This window comes from Coffea arabica, chromosome 2e (assembly GCF_036785885.1).
Source record: "Coffea arabica cultivar ET-39 chromosome 2e, Coffea Arabica ET-39 HiFi, whole genome shotgun sequence".
NCBI classification, from domain to species: Eukaryota; Viridiplantae; Streptophyta; class Magnoliopsida; order Gentianales; family Rubiaceae; genus Coffea; species Coffea arabica.
In genome coordinates, this window is record NC_092313.1 from 14108190 (window position 1) to 14123832 (window position 15643).

Consider the following 15643-nt stretch of genomic DNA (forward strand, 5'->3'; position numbering starts at 1 on the left):
TGTTCTAGCTCAATTTGCTGTCCAGCTAGTGCATGATATTGAATGGGAACAAGATTTCCCAGTTTGGCTGGTGGATTTAGTGAGGAAGGAAATGAGGGTAGTAGCCCCTTTTTGTAATTAAATCTTGTATTATCAAGGGATTATCATATATATAACTGTTAACGTTTGTGGAAAAAAAAAGTATCAATATAGACCCATGCATGTGTGTCAAATTTGGATAAATTCATGAAAAAAATGAGATTAAAGTTAAAATAATTTTTTTTTCTAAAAATAAAAAAGGAGAAGGAAGTTTTGAAAAGTTAATAATGTAGACTTTGTTGATACTAATTATTAGTCGTAGTAAAAATCTTTAAGTGGATAAGGGTAGGGGCTATTTGATGGAAAAAACAATTAGTCCGTTTGGTTAACGTAATTTGTAAAAAAAAAAAATTGAAATATTATTCAATTTGCATCATAAACACAATTTTCAATCATCTTTTTATTTCACATATATCATATCATAAAAAATACTACATTTTATTCTAAATATTTTTTTTTAATAATCTCCAATCCAAACACACCAATTATTTCTGTGAAGTAATAAAAGAAGAACTACATGTGTTCTTCTTTCATCTCTCAGGAGTCTCTTTAAAGTTTTTATCATGGCTGCGAAGTGGTATGGAAGAGCTATTAATTACCAAATACAAGTCTTTTTAGAAATCATTTGAATACGAAATATAAGAGAAGGTGGAACCTTGTTCTTCTTTTGGCTAAAAGTGATGGGGGTCAAAACAGTAATGAAAATTTTGGCGTGCGCTTCTTTATTAATAACCAAGGTTACTGATACAGACCTTAAAATATTTCGTACTTTGTGCATTAAAGTTTTGAGAATTGCAGGAATAGTCCTCGGAATTTATAACTCATATTATTTTAGCTGCTTTATGCATAAAATGATGTAATTTGGTCCTCAAAATTTTGAAATTGTAAGAGTTTGCTCCCAAATTCTACTCCTAGTTCTTTTTTCCTTTTTTAAGCCTAAAAAGTTCACGCACGCATTCATGTTCAGGTAAATTGATGCATAAATACAAAACTAAACAACTTTTTTCAGTAGAATATATATGAGCTCATGTATTTTCTTTTTGGAAAGTATTGGAGGGGAAGTTCGTGGAAGGTGCATGAGAATATGCTGTGCGCATGTGCCATTCTTTTTGGAAGAACATTACGGATTTACATTTATTTCCCATTAATCATTGAGCAAATGTTGTTGTTTAAAGCAAAAATTACGTTGAAAAATGAATTTGAGGTCATTTGAAACCGAATGTGTCTTAGAAGAATTTCTTCATCTAGTGGAGGAAAACTAAACGGAGACTGATAAGAAAGAGAAAAAAAGGAGCAAATTAAGCAAAGGAAATCGAAAAATATGTCAGGTTCTTTTGCTAGATACTGATGCCCTCCAAACGCGTTCACCCGAGTTTAGAACAGTGGAAAACAAAGATTTTTTCTGTAGCTTAAGCCTATAATCCATGCAATACTAATTTAGTTAATTACCCCAACCACTTACATTACCCTGCAAAATAAGAAGGGTCATTTTCCATGGCCCTCTGATCTTCAAAGAGGCAGATAAACTTAGTTGAAAGATCAAATGAACTGGAAAGTGAGAGAACTATCTACAACAGCTTTTCACTTTATACTAGATGATGATTATTGACAACTGAGAGAAGAAAATATTATTATAAGAAAAAAAAAAAGATATGAAACAGCACATTCCTAAGATTCAATAGCATTTTCTCTTTGGTCCACTCATTGCTTGTCTGTTCTAACTTTGTGGCATTGAAGAACAAATTCACCTCAGTTAATTGCCTTAAAAGTCACTTAAGATTTTATCACGACATTGTTTAGTCCTGAAACTGTTGAACCTATAAATTCCATTAACTAGTATATTAGGAAAATCAAATTGGTCTATAAAAGCCATATTTACATTTTAACCTACATTTTGGAACTTATGTCATGACTTCTCCAAAGAAATTCCTAAAAGCAATTCTATGATGAGAAATGGTAATTGTCAAAAATTATGCCACTTGTGAGTTTCTTCTAATTAAGTTGAGATGAACTTATTTGGACTGTGGTTTGGTGCAAAATCCATAGTTTTTCTAATCATTTCTTTACAACTACAATTACTTGTTAGCTATATTGCTCTAAATTTTAATTATATTTCGTATGTGTCATTAATTCTCTTTAAGATCACATAATGAAATTTTTTTAAAGCACTAAAGTCAACTTCAAACAATGATCGTTCTTTTGTGTCAAAAACTCGTGTTTGAGTTGTCAAAAAAATTTTAATGACTCGATTGGATCCACAAAGATTGGAAGATTAAGCACTAAAAATTGATGAACCAGTGAAAGAGAACTTAAGATCAAAATGTAGGGACTTTGAACGTAATTTACCCTTCAATTCAATTCGGGTGACCTAGTGGATTCCATAATCCTTATGCATGCACGGATGCATGTTGAAATTTGCCGAATGTACGGAAAGAATTATACTTCGATTTGTAAAGTCATCAAATGAAAGCCAGGAAGTATCAATTGACAATTTCTGCATAAAATCTATATCGCTTTCATTAGATTAAACAAGAAGAAGCTCCCCTTCAAGGCTAGGAAGATCACACATAATAAATCCTGCTACAAGTGGAGACATCCATGATATTTCTTCAATCTTCGTCAAGAGAATCTGAATCACAAAAAAAAGAAATAAAGTCAATAGACGTGAAAAGTCTTCCACAAAGGTATTGCTGGTAATGGTGGGAATCGGGACCATATATATACTAATGGAATTGTCCCAGCATATGCCATTTCTTTCTTTGGCATATCCAAATTGAAGGTCCGGATATTGTTTCTATAAAAGGGGTTTAGCAATCTCGAGCTTTTGTCTGAATCACGGAGGCAAATTGTGGTGTTAAGAATAACAGTGCAATTCTCCTTTGGCACATGAAGATGTATCGATGCATAAAATTGCATATGCAAGTTACTCCATGCCAAAGGAGAATTGCCCTGCCATTCGCTCTCACAGTTCATTTCAACGTGTTAAAATCATGTAGCATTCCAATCTGTGGGATTTAACTGAGCAGGTTTGGTTTTTAATTTTTGTTCCTTTTGCGATTCAACAAATATTTATTACTCAAATTGAAAATGCATCTTGATTCGACTTTTTTTTTCTTACATACTCAATTTGTGAATTACAAAAGTGCGGTAGGTGTTATAGTACTTGACTTAGAACCAGATTTTTGCATGTCGGAAATTAGTCCTCTGAGCTTCCATTTGAATGGACAGTAGTTCCATCATCTTCACTCTACAATTTTTTTTGATAGATTGAATATCTTCATGCTTAATTTTTTTATGTAGTTTACGCAGCAAATCTTTTTTCTTGATTAAAAGAACTTAATTTTATTATTGGGAGAACAATAATATCACTTTGTTTGTTCGTTTCCAACCTCATGTTGTCCTCTCTAAAGTGTTTCATTTCCTTTAACTATGGGGGAAAATACAGTGGAAATTAATTAGAGTTCAGCAATATTGTTAGCATGAGAAAATGAATAGCTTTTCGCTTTTGATAAAAGATTTCCTTCTAAGATTATGCATGTCCGGGCATTCTTTGCTTGTGTAGAATTGTGATCAGCTTCATATAGTATACTTATTCCACATAGAAGAATAAGGTTTTCGGAAATATATTTCCACACTGAAGAATGCCACATAAGTCGTTCTTAACAGTGAATTTTACCTACTAAATCTGAAAATATTGTCGCCACAAAGGATGTTCTAATAGTCTGTATACAAATTGTGGAAGTGGAATGTATGCAACATATAAGCATATTTTATTTTATTAATATAATTTTCTTTTTTACATGTGAGGTTATTTCTTTGCCAAAACAAATAAATATAACTGGAAATTTAAGGTCCCTATCATTAATAATACTCAAACAAGGCTAAGGAAATTTTAAGGAACAAAGCTGAACTTCTATGATTGCAACCATGGGATCCATCTCGAAAGGATACTGATATGTTTCAAAACCTGAAAAGTCAAAAAGAATAGATTATAATTTAAGAACTTAATTACTGGCATGGCCAGTGAATTCTTTAAAGGCCATGCCATCATCCAAGAAAGTGGTAAGTGGAATATATAGTCTCCTCTCCTTTGCTTCATAATACTTGATATTCTTGCGTCTTCATCAATCCCTCTCTTTCAGTATGTCTAAGCAAACAGATTCCGAAGGAGGACATGTTTTTTCGAAGAGGGCTCTAGTCTCAAGCAGCAGATGAAGCTTCTCTGGTGAAACCTAGTGGAAATCGTCCCACCCGGTTGGGATCCTCAGGCGCTACTTGCTGAAATCACCTTTGCATTTGTCTTCCATTGGAAACTCTACAAACCTGAAAACAAAGAGCAGAGTGAAGAAGTCCCGGGGAATCTGTACCCCAAGGATTCTCCGACGCTCAAGTCAATTAAGTATTTAGCGGACGGGTATGAAGCCATGGAATTATCCTAAAAGAAATTCATAGAAAGTTACAATCCCCACCGCGGAATAGTGTACCTACATGCCTTCATCGACATTGTTTTCCGACCGGAAGATTGAGAGCTAATTATCGAGACCTTGGACCATCCGGACATGTATTGTGTGAAATGATTCATGTAGCTTTGTTGCTAGGAGCAAGATAAATAAGTTTTCATGTGATAGTCTATAACATGTATCTAATTTTATGGATCCTACATTTTGTGTGCTTTTTTTCTTTATACAGTTAACTATATTCAAAAGTAATCTTACGATTTAGTTGTAATAAAAACCAAAGATTTTTTTAATTTTAATTTAATTTTTTAGTATTATTATGTTCTTTACAAATAGACGTAAATACAAAGATAAAGATCTGTTACAGAATACTTTGTGTTAGTAAGAAGCAAAATTTTTTCCTTCTTTATATTTATTAATTTTTAAGAAGGGAAACTTAATCAGCGAGAGCTACTGAGTTTTTACTTACAATAATAAGCTAAATGTTTGGAGAATATATGCATACAAACAACACGTGTAACTCAATAATTTAAGGAAGAGAGGAGCAAAAATGACCAAGTATCTTTATGGTGACTGATAGGAAACATTTTTCAAATGCTTGAAAAGGAAAGTGGACAAAAATCATAAAAAGTATATTATAGTAAGAAGCAAAAATTTGATATACACTGTAATTGTGCTATATTATCCATTGCTTAATTACCACATGCCTATTTTGCATTGGGTTACTCCAATTCTTTTATTGATTCCATTAACCATATTCGATCTCATTCCCAGTGCATGTTACCAATTTGATCTAAAATGTTGGTACCCTTGTTCTGTTATTTCAACAATTAAATTGTTGATAACTTGCTTGAAACTTCATTTCCTCCTAATCCACAACAATTTTTACCTTTATTGGGAAACAATCCTACATTTTCCTTTCCAACCCCAAATGAAAATCGATCACTCTGTTGGGTCGTTGCCTATTATATCATTTTTGTGTTTTCCTACCTTGTGATGAAATACATGACCAAAACAGTGGTACACCATCAATAACTCGACCTAATAGATCTTTCTACCAGCGCAGTTGGGAATTATCAATTATGTTTTCATTAACTTACGATAGCTTTACTTACTAAAAAAAAAAAAAACTTAGGATGGGTCAACAGGAGTTGTACATTTTACAGCAACTGGACGAATAATTGAGTCAACATCTACAAAATAAATAGTTTATTTTCTCAATCTCTAGACAAAATAAATTGTCTTTCTATAAAATGAAACAGCAATTCATAAACATTGTACTCAAAAATCAGCAAGGGGTGATCAGTAAAACATATAGCTTAACAACTATTGATTTAGGAACGTTTGCCGTCGACAAAATCAATTTTATGGCAAGATAATCATGTATCTACCTTTTACGAAGCAGCAAACATGATTACTCATGAACATTAAATTGATGTAAAATTGCTATGTATTAGTGTGTGTATATATATATCAGTTTGTTTTCACTTAAAAGAAATTTTATAGCACTCCATTATATAACTCATAAATTTAAAAAAATAAATTATTAAAAGTTTACTATTATGAGGAAATAAATGGACGGTTACCAGTAGAGCTGGCAAAAAAACCCAAAACCCAACAACCCGCCCAACCCGCCCATTAATTTTAAAGGATGGGTTGGGTCAATTGGGTTATGGGTTTTGTTGGGTTGGGTAAGAACAACCCAACTTTTTTATTGGGCGGGTTGGATTTTTTATTTGGATACCCAATACCCAACTTGTTTAAAAATAATTCAAAATAATAAATACAATATTCAATACACATATTCCCAACTATTTGTATTTGGACATGTGTTAATAATTCATTGATTAATTTGTATTCAAAATTCTCATATATATATATATATATTTTTCAATAAAGTTTTTTAATTTTTATTTAAAAGAAAAAAGAAATTTAAAATAAAAACTCATGCTTATTTTACTTTTATAATAGTAGTTAAACTTGTTCAACTTCTATAATATTTTATTATGCCTTTTAAGAGTATGTTATAACCTATTTAAGTGAAAACCCAATATTAATCCACCAAAAACCCGCCCAACTTGTCCAATTGCCAGCTATAGTTACCACTTACCAGTATAATTTACCGTATTTCGAAAAGATATGCTACTTGTTTGAAGTAAAATCTGGAATAAAAAACATGTTCTTTTAACAATACTTAGGAATGTTTCTTTCTGAACTAATGCATTCCTTACTCGTCGCCTTTTTTCTTTAAGCTAGAAAATTCACATTATTCATTCCTGCTCATATGACAAGCGTGCAACTTAATCAGAAGTATGAAAGATAGTTAAAATGGAAAATTTTTTGAGCAAGTCGCGACCAAAATTGTGTTAAAAATTGCTATATATAATGACCAGTTGGAGAATTTTATATTTAAAACCTTTTCTCTTGTAAAAGAATAATTATTTTCCATTGGTCATTTGTTGGCCTACCCTCTTGCTAAGGACCGCCATGGAATTTCCATTTACCTGGACCACAAACAACAAACATCCAAATATCTTAACACTCCACCTCTCACGTATTGAAACCAAACCAAAAATATTGCTGTTGCTTAGCATCAAGCAATAGAACTTATCTTTATTCAGAAAACTAAGGAGATGCAGGTATTTTTAACTTTTTCTGTGCAAACATCGAACTTTTATTGATATAGGACACCCGTATTTCACGAGAGGAAAATAAATTAAACCTCATATGCCTGATCACAAATTACTAGACACAAATAAAAAGCACCAGCGTTTTCAAAATTCTAAGAGCATACCTAAAGACTTGCAAGTCCTTAATGACTTAGCTGAGATAAAAGTCAGGTGAACATTCTCGTTAGCTGCATTGCAATCTGATTACTGTTAGAAGATGCAGTGGAGACAAAGTTGACAAACATTGCAAGTTGGTAAAAGAAGTAGTATTATGAAATTGAACGATAACAGTTTAAGACAAAGCTGACCAACAGGATCACGGATTCACGAATCCATGTACTCCATAGACAGAACCAGAAAAAATTTCTTGAAATGGCGAATTTAATATACCTGAACTTAAATGTATAACTTAAAATTTTTTAGGTTTTTATGGGGGGCAAGTTATAATTTATAAAGAGTGTTTTTGAAAATTTTTAATTTTGTAACGGGGGGAAATTGAAATTTTGTAACGGGTTATTCTCTGCCAACATACTAGATGACTGATGTACTAGTTATCCTTTAGACTTTGATGCTTCATTGTTTGTTTTTATTTTTATTTTATTTTAAATGAACGTAATCCGTGGGTTTGAGAAAATGAGTATTAGCTTTATTATTGTTGGGATACTTCTATGGTCATAAAATCGCGCGCAAAACTCTTAAAAAAATATATTAAGATTAAGGATTTAAATTTATTAATGCTTAAATTTGTCATTTATGACTTTATTGCTTAAGTTTGCAATTTTATATTTGAATATGACTATGTAAACCGAGTTTGTTTGAAACATTGAAGGTTATATTTTTTGCGTTATGATTTTGCTTTTTAGGTAAGAGTAATTTTTTAATAATGTTTCTTAATTTTATTTAAATATTTTTCTCTAATACATATATATATTTTGTAACTTTTACCATATTATTTTACTTTATTGTATTTTTAAATATTTAAAAATTAAAATTTGCGAGGCAATGCCTCGAGGTTTTCGTTCCGTTTGGACAGATATAAAACGTCGACCCATACCTTGGCCTTGTAAAACGTTGATCATATTTGAGCACTCAAAGCATAAGGTGCTGTCTGCTAAGAAAATTAAGTTCTCCTTATGGGCTGTCTGTGGATGGCTTTCTACTCTTCAAAGAGGCGAATCTTGTTAGAGGCCAGAGTGAGCTGGAAAGGGAGAAAAGGTATCTTAAATATAGAGCTGTTAAACGAACCGAACTGTTCGTTAGCTCGGTTCGTTTCGGCTCGTTCGTGTTCGTGAAAGGTTCGTTCGAAATTTTAAACGAACCGAATTCGAACGAATTTTTTTGTTCGATTAATAATCGAGCGAACACGAGCATGTTCGCGAGTTTTAATGAACATTCGCGAGCATGCTAAACGAACGTTCGCGAACACGAGTATGTTCGCGAGTTTTAACGAACGTTCGTGAATATAGACATAATTATCATTTGACAAATTTTAGGGTTAATTTTATGGCTGGACTTTTATTTTGGAGGGCAAATTTCTTTGTTTTATTTGTTGTTTTTATGTTAATGTTAGTTATATAGTTAATGAATAATAGAATTTAGTCACTTAGTGCTTTAATTATTTTTTAGAATGATTAATAATTTGCATGGCATATTTAAAGTATAAAATAATTTGGATTCGAGCATTTCGAACATGTTCGCGAACGGCTCGTTTATGTTAAACTAGCCGAACACGAACTCGAACTCGAACACGAATTTTACTTAACGAACCGAACACGAACACAGGTTTGGAGTTCGAAAATTAACGAACGAACACGAACGTTGTTCGAACTGCTTAACGAACAGAGCTCAAACATGAAATACTCGGTTCGATTCGGTTCGTTTACAGCTCTACTTAAATATGCATTTGACTTTATATATACCAGCTTGATCTGTACTGGCAAAATCAAAAGATAAGAAGGTAAATCTTTTGGTAATAAACAACAAGATCAAAAGAAAAGAAAGTAAATCTTATGGTGATAAACAACAGGTGCAGGAGCACATGCACTCTTATCATGGTACCATAGTTTGCATCCACTCATTTCTAGCTTCAATTTCAGCCCCCGAACTTTCAAGAACAACTGTCCATATACATGCATGCATGTCGACATTAAGGTAATGTACGGACAGAATTATGCATAGATTTGGAATATAATCGAAAGGAAGACAGCCCGGCATTAGCAACAAAGTAATTAATATTACAGAGACAAATCCTACTACAGGCATGCTTTTTTTTTTAATTATTATTATTAAAGAGAAGAATCTCTATCCATTTTTCCAAACAAAGATATATAATAAATCCTCGTAAAAATGAAGACACGATTTCAATTCTTTCAATGCTCGTCAAAAGGGGATCTAAATCACAAAAAAGCAAAAATGTGTAGACATACAAAAGTCTTGCACAAGGGATCGCTAGTGATGGAGGGAATCAAAACCAAGGATGAGTAAAAGAATTGTCCTGGCATATGCTAACTCTTTCTGTGGCATATCCAAATTAAGGTGCGGACCTTCTTTCTATAAGAAGCAGTCTCCAATTTCTGTGGCATTTCGAGCTCAAGTTTTTCTTTGAAGTTAAGGGAAAATGTGGTGTACGAATAACAGTGCAATCCTCCCTGTGGCATGAGGTCAATGCAAATGCATACTTCATCATGCCTAAGGAGAATTGCCCTGCTATTCACTACCACAAGTCAGTTGCATACACATTGTGTTCATTTTCCTTGAAAAATTTTCTTGAAAAAGAGAAGTATAATTATTTTGAGACGCCATCGCGACATTCATTACCATGTTTTCCATTCCATTAAAAGAGTTCATACTACATATTCGAATTGCAAGTAAAAAATGAGCAAAAATTTTACTTCACTTGACTTTTCTTGTGCACTGTGAGTCCCAATGCTTCTTCTATATCTAAATCTTCAGTAAATATTCCTTCACGAAGTGACCAATTAAATAGAGCCAGAAGATTAGCAACGGCAAGCTCAATGACTGGGACAGAAAAATCAATTCCAGGACAACTCCTCCCTGTCCCGTACCGGATCAGCTCAAAATTTTGCCCTCTGGAATCCACAGAGCTATTCAAGAATCTTTCTGGCTTGAAGTCATTTCGCTTTTCCCAGAATGTAGGGTCAGTAGCAATTGAAGCTCTTGTTTTGACCCGAATTTGGAACCCTCCTATCATGCAACTCTCAAGAGTTTCTGGAGGAACAAGTAAAGGGGCGGGTGGATGCAGTCTCAATGACACTTTTACTACCAGATTTAGGTAGGTGAGTTTTGAAAGATCAGTTTCTTCCACCTTTCTTTTTTCCTTGATGACTTCTTTGACTTGCTGTTGAGCTTTTCTTTTCACCACTGGATTCCTAATTGTTTCCTCCCTTGGCTATGACCAAGTTGCAGCAGAACTATCACTTCCAGCTACAAGAATGTCTTGTAATGCTCAACTTAATTAATGGTTGGCTAGTTCAAATATATCTATGTGCATGTATGTGTGTGTGTATGTATAAGCTCTAGACGTATAGGTTAAACATGAGGTGAACTATAATATTTCTAGTTAGGTAAAAGGTAATTATAGATAGGGTCATAGATTAATCAAAATTTTACTATTAATGTGAGCTAACATGGATCTTTGCTAGATTAAAAATTAAGCAAAATATGCTCCATTTGAGGTGGTTATAATAAAATCTTATGCTAGCTTGGCTCCGATGATAGTCAAGTCAATCACGAATATAGATATTATAAATTATGTGTGCGTTCAGGCTATAAAGATCAAATCAAGCTCTTTTTTTTTTCTAAGAAAAATCATAGTTTCATTCATGAAATCTGCACCAGTGTTAGAATATACGAGATCAAATGAAGCTAGAAAAGTATAATGTTGGGTTTTAGTATTATAGACCAAGTCATGTGACTGAGAAATGTATTTTCAAATTATATCAAGATGTTTATTTGGATTAATCACTAAATTATGAATCATTTGAGATATGGAAGTATTATTTACTTGAAGAGTTGACCGAATCTGAGAACTCAATTGTTGAAAAATGGGTGGAACTGCACAGGAAAATCAATAATGTTACAGAGAAACAAAGGCTAAAGATTGCTCAGAGCTCGTTTCCACCCTATATAATTTACACGAATACAAATACTTCATGAAAAAAAGGAAATAAAAGAAGGGAGAAAATTAAGGATATGCATATTATAAGTATTCCTTTAATATTTTTATTTTGGTTAGACTGATTGCTTGGGCTGCATCTCCCTGGATTCGGAGCAATACATCAACAGGATCATCGTGGTCGGGTTTAATTCTCTGGGGATCGTGATGCTCCTGTATTAACTTGTCAAAGAAATCATCCAGCTCCCTGAAGTTCTTATCGAGCCTTGAATCCATGGCATTAAACTTGTTAAGCCATTCCATCGATTCAAAAAAATCAGCAATATTGGGTTCAACTAGCAAGTTTTGTGGTTCATGAAGAATTGCATGGAATCCGCTATTGCCACCATGACTACGACCAAAAGCAGGACGACAAATAACATTTTTGGAGAGGGTAAAAGACAGTTAGCTAATGTTGATAGGAATATTTGGTGAACAAGATAGTATTGTGTTGACCACTGAAGACACCTCTTCATCACAAATTGCCTTAAAAGATTGCACTCTTTTTGCACTTAGCAACTCCAAGACTATTATTTTTCTCATCTCCCCCCCCCCCCCCCAATATTCACCATAGCGTACGTGCAAATGATAGGGTTTCGACTGAGAAATGCTACGCAGACCAGTGCCTCTGTGGCATCATTTCCATGATGGGATGTTTGTCGTCTTTTGAATGAGCCTAGTCGAATGCAATAAGAAATTTATTTAGAGATACTTATTTGGCCGAAAGTAGTAAAATAGGATAGGCTTATAATTAATTAGGGAAAAGTACTAGTAACTCCTTGTAGTTTCGTGTATTATCATATGAATCTTCTAATGTTTCAAAATATCTACATAGAACAAGGTTTTAAACACTTTGTATAAAATCATAAGAAGATTACTTGAACATATGTAAAACCATAGACGTATATGCAAAAAAGCATATGAGTTAAAAAGGATATTATAATTTCATTGCACACATTTTTTAAGCACATTTGGTTCAAAGGCTGAAATCGGAGGTATATTTCATTCATTTTTCACTTTATACCAAAGGGGGATTATGTGCTTATTTTGAAACTTTATTGGGGTCTTATATCAATATTCAAAACTATATTGGGGTTATTAGTAATTTACCCTTATTATTATTATTATTATTATTATTTCTTTAGCATGATACAACTCATTCAGAATTCTTTTGGGGGAAATAGCTCACTCTGTATCACTCTAGAGTTGGTAAAGGGGTAATCACACCTCATCCAGGAAATTGATGGAGTCATTCCAAGCAGCAGGAATCAAGCACATCTACGCAGAGCGGCATAGACGTGCAGATTTTGGAGGGGGCCGAGCAAGAATCTTTTCTTTTGCTGGATTGTAATCCCACTATTTAGCTATTGGTTGGAAGATGACTGTCGAGGATTTTCCGCTTTTGTTATGAAAACAAGGGGCGCCCCCCTGGTGGGTTGGGGGGGGGGGGGGGGGGGGAAGAGGTTCACTATCAATGAGTGAAAACAGGGCCAAACGTCAAACGCAGCCTTCTTGGTCCCGCCGCCGCCGCCGTCTTCAACACTCATGTTTTTTGACGTGCTGTTACATTGGACCACCGACACATATAAATTAGCATATGACGACTGTTTGTGTATCAAAAAGTTACACATAATACAAGAAGAAAGGAAGAGGAAATAAATGCGGTGCGTGTTAATTTCATTTAAAAGTTTGTTAATTTTTCAGTTACTCTAAATAAAGAGGTATAGCTTTTTTATCATGTATTTTTTAAAAAAAAATTTTAATAAATAAGTCGAAATTTATGCCTAACCCCCACCATTTCTCGGTGATTTCCTTAAGAAAAAGGAGGTGGAAATAATTACACGAAGAAAGTAAAATAGAAAGAAAAGAAAAAACAATTATGCACACGGAGTCCTCGACTTGATCAACTTGAGAGGTCCTTGACCTCCTCGAGACACTGGGGCCATTTGGATACCATAATTTGGAAAAAAAAATTCAAATATTATCATACTTGCATCATAAATATAAATTTTTATTAATTCCCATATGAATCATTCACAAAAAGTGTTACAGGTGTTATTCCAAATAATCTCCTATCTTTCTACCAAGATGATTTATTAGTTGTCATGATGCCAGACCAATGCAGGATCAAGAAGAGTTGTGATGGAACCAAGATCTGCATGATTACGATCATCATGCGAAAGCCATCTTGGACAAGAGTTGGGAGAAAAATGGTTGGCCTCAGCCTCATCATTGGTCTCAATGTTGGTACCCTGTGCCACTCCCGCGGTCCCAACCTCATCATTGGTCTCACCGTTGGTACCCTCTGCTACTCTCTCGATAAATTCGTGTTCGAATCCCCCGAAATCCGTGTTGAGAAAATCCAAAAGGAACTTGTCCTCGATTTCGAAATCCATCATGAAGCCCGATAAGTAGCCTTCTTCTCCGGGAAAAATTGGTAGTGATTCCTTTACCCCACCTGAAGGTGGCTCCGGACCAACGGTGTTGTTATGACCAGTAGGAGTTTTGTTGAAGTTGTTTTTGGCATCACTGCTGGGCGGTGGAGCTTGAGCTTTCACCGCCATAATAATACCACCTTGTTCTGCACCTGCAGAAGCTTGCAAGTGTGCGTTGATGAAAACTTTAGTGCACCTCCTAGCTTTGGTTCGGATCACAGGAGTACAGAAGGATCCAAGCTTTTCTGAATTTGGTGGTTTGTCAGCACTCGTTAAATTTTGCAGTACTGCTGATCTGGACCTAGTTGATGACGGTTTGCGTTTTGTGCTGGAGGAGCTAGCTAAGTGTTGGCCGTCTTGAATTTGAATTTTTTTGACGATGTTGGTGTTCCAATAGTTCTTGATCTCATTGTCTGTTCGTCCCGGAAGCCTTCCAGCTATCAAAGACCACCTGCAAGACAACACTGATGACCCTTAACTAAAAGATAGGAATTAGGAACATAGGAATGCTGTAGATGTTGTGATTTCACTTCCGCATGATACACTTTCTCCCCCAAGTATAGAGCCCAATTTTTAGGAAATTGAAAGAATTTTATATACGTCCATGACTTTCAAAGATACAGCGTCTAAGAATCCTAAAAGCCTATACCTAACAACTGTCAAATCTCGACAAATTAGGTAGAAGTACGTGTTGGCCCATCTGCTGCACATCACGCAGAAAAAGGTATCGTTACCGGTGCCAGAATGCGAACAAAATGTAAAACGTACATATCAGCCTCCTTAGGCTCCCCCTCTACTAAATTAGGATAGAATAGGTTATACAAATGTATCGTTGCTGAAAAAAAAAAAAAAAAAAAGGTAAGCATGAATGGTGAAATGACAGGCCTGTTTCCAAGGAGCTTGTGTAGCCTGATTATGAGGTCCTCTTCATCATCGGTTATGTTTCCTCTCTTGATGTCAGGTCTAAGATAGTTCAACCAACGAAGTCTGCAACTCTTCCCGCATCTTTTGAGACCTAGTTTTTCGCCAGTTAATTTACACCGAGTAATACAAGACTTTAGCTTTTTTATTCCACTATAAACACTTATCAAGCACCTCAATCATCATGCACTTAATCTGATCAAAGTAACTGACCTGCTCGTTTGGCAAGACTTGTCCATTTTCCTGCGCCGTGGGACTGGACATAGTCTCTTAGCATTTTATCTTCCAATGGAGTCCAAGCCCCTCTGTTTAAGCCTTCCCTAGCACAACATGGGCGTCTCCCCATCTTTCTTTCTTTCCTTCTTGTGCGTGTATTTCGAAAGTTTGAACGACTATTACTGTGTCAATGGATTCTTGTGCCAAGAGAGACACGTGAGTGGCCTTGGGCACTGAATAAGATCGCGGGAGTGAGTATAGCTACTCGTTCTCCCGGAATGGTAGAGGAATGCGTGCACATTTATAGTGGTCTTTTTCATATGTATGGTTTGTAATACAAATCCTACTCAAACCAAAAAAAAATATATATATATCTATCAATAAGTCAAAATTTAAAAAATTCATCGAAAAATGATCGAATTACCAAATATATATCTAGAAATATCTCATGTTTTTTAAAACATCATTTGTTTTATGCAACACTTATTATGCATCTATAAAATTACTCGTTGTTGCATTTGAAATCGAAGCACAAGTTTGGGGTAGTAAGGATTTAAATGTTAAGTTTTGTTGTAAGAATTTGTGGGTGGGGGAAGAGGAAGATAATGTCAATAGAAGGGGAACATAATAGAATTTCCCAAACTTTTGGGGGCAGGTACACCTCCCCGGCCCGCCATCCGTTGCCAATGTTTT

The 15643-nt window shown here is 34.5% G+C and overlaps 1 protein-coding gene and 2 long non-coding RNA genes across 5 annotated transcripts; 2 read left to right on the forward strand and 1 right to left on the reverse strand.

Annotated features, from left to right (window-relative positions):
- The first annotated feature begins 2911 nt into the window (after positions 1-2911).
- Positions 2912-4828, forward strand: LOC140036684 (uncharacterized). Its single transcript, XR_011840237.1, has 2 exons — positions 2912-3104; positions 4221-4828. It is a non-coding gene; the product is annotated as an uncharacterized lncRNA (long non-coding RNA).
- Positions 4829-9803: 4975 nt separating this feature from the next.
- On the forward strand, positions 9804-14429 carry LOC140036685 (uncharacterized). Its single transcript, XR_011840238.1, has 2 exons — positions 9804-13042; positions 13494-14429. It is a non-coding gene; the product is annotated as an uncharacterized lncRNA (long non-coding RNA).
- On the reverse strand, positions 13369-15234 carry LOC113726198 (uncharacterized). 3 transcript variants are annotated; one of them, XM_027249777.2, is made up of 3 exons: positions 14948-15234; positions 14699-14828; positions 13369-14264 (listed from the first exon to the last, which is right to left on the reverse strand). In XM_027249777.2, the coding sequence occupies exons 1-3, from the start codon at positions 15078-15080 to the stop codon at positions 13475-13477; spliced, it is 1053 nt and encodes a 350-aa protein (XP_027105578.1). In that variant the 5' UTR covers positions 15081-15234; the 3' UTR covers positions 13369-13474. The 3 variants fall into 3 exon arrangements, with proteins under 3 accessions (XP_027105578.1, XP_071935206.1, XP_027105579.1); XM_072079105.1 differs by having other exon boundaries at positions 14699-14818; positions 14948-15053; XM_027249778.2 differs by lacking the exons at positions 14699-14828; positions 14948-15234 and adding an exon at positions 14463-14653.
- Between the last annotated feature and the right edge of the window lie 409 nt (positions 15235-15643).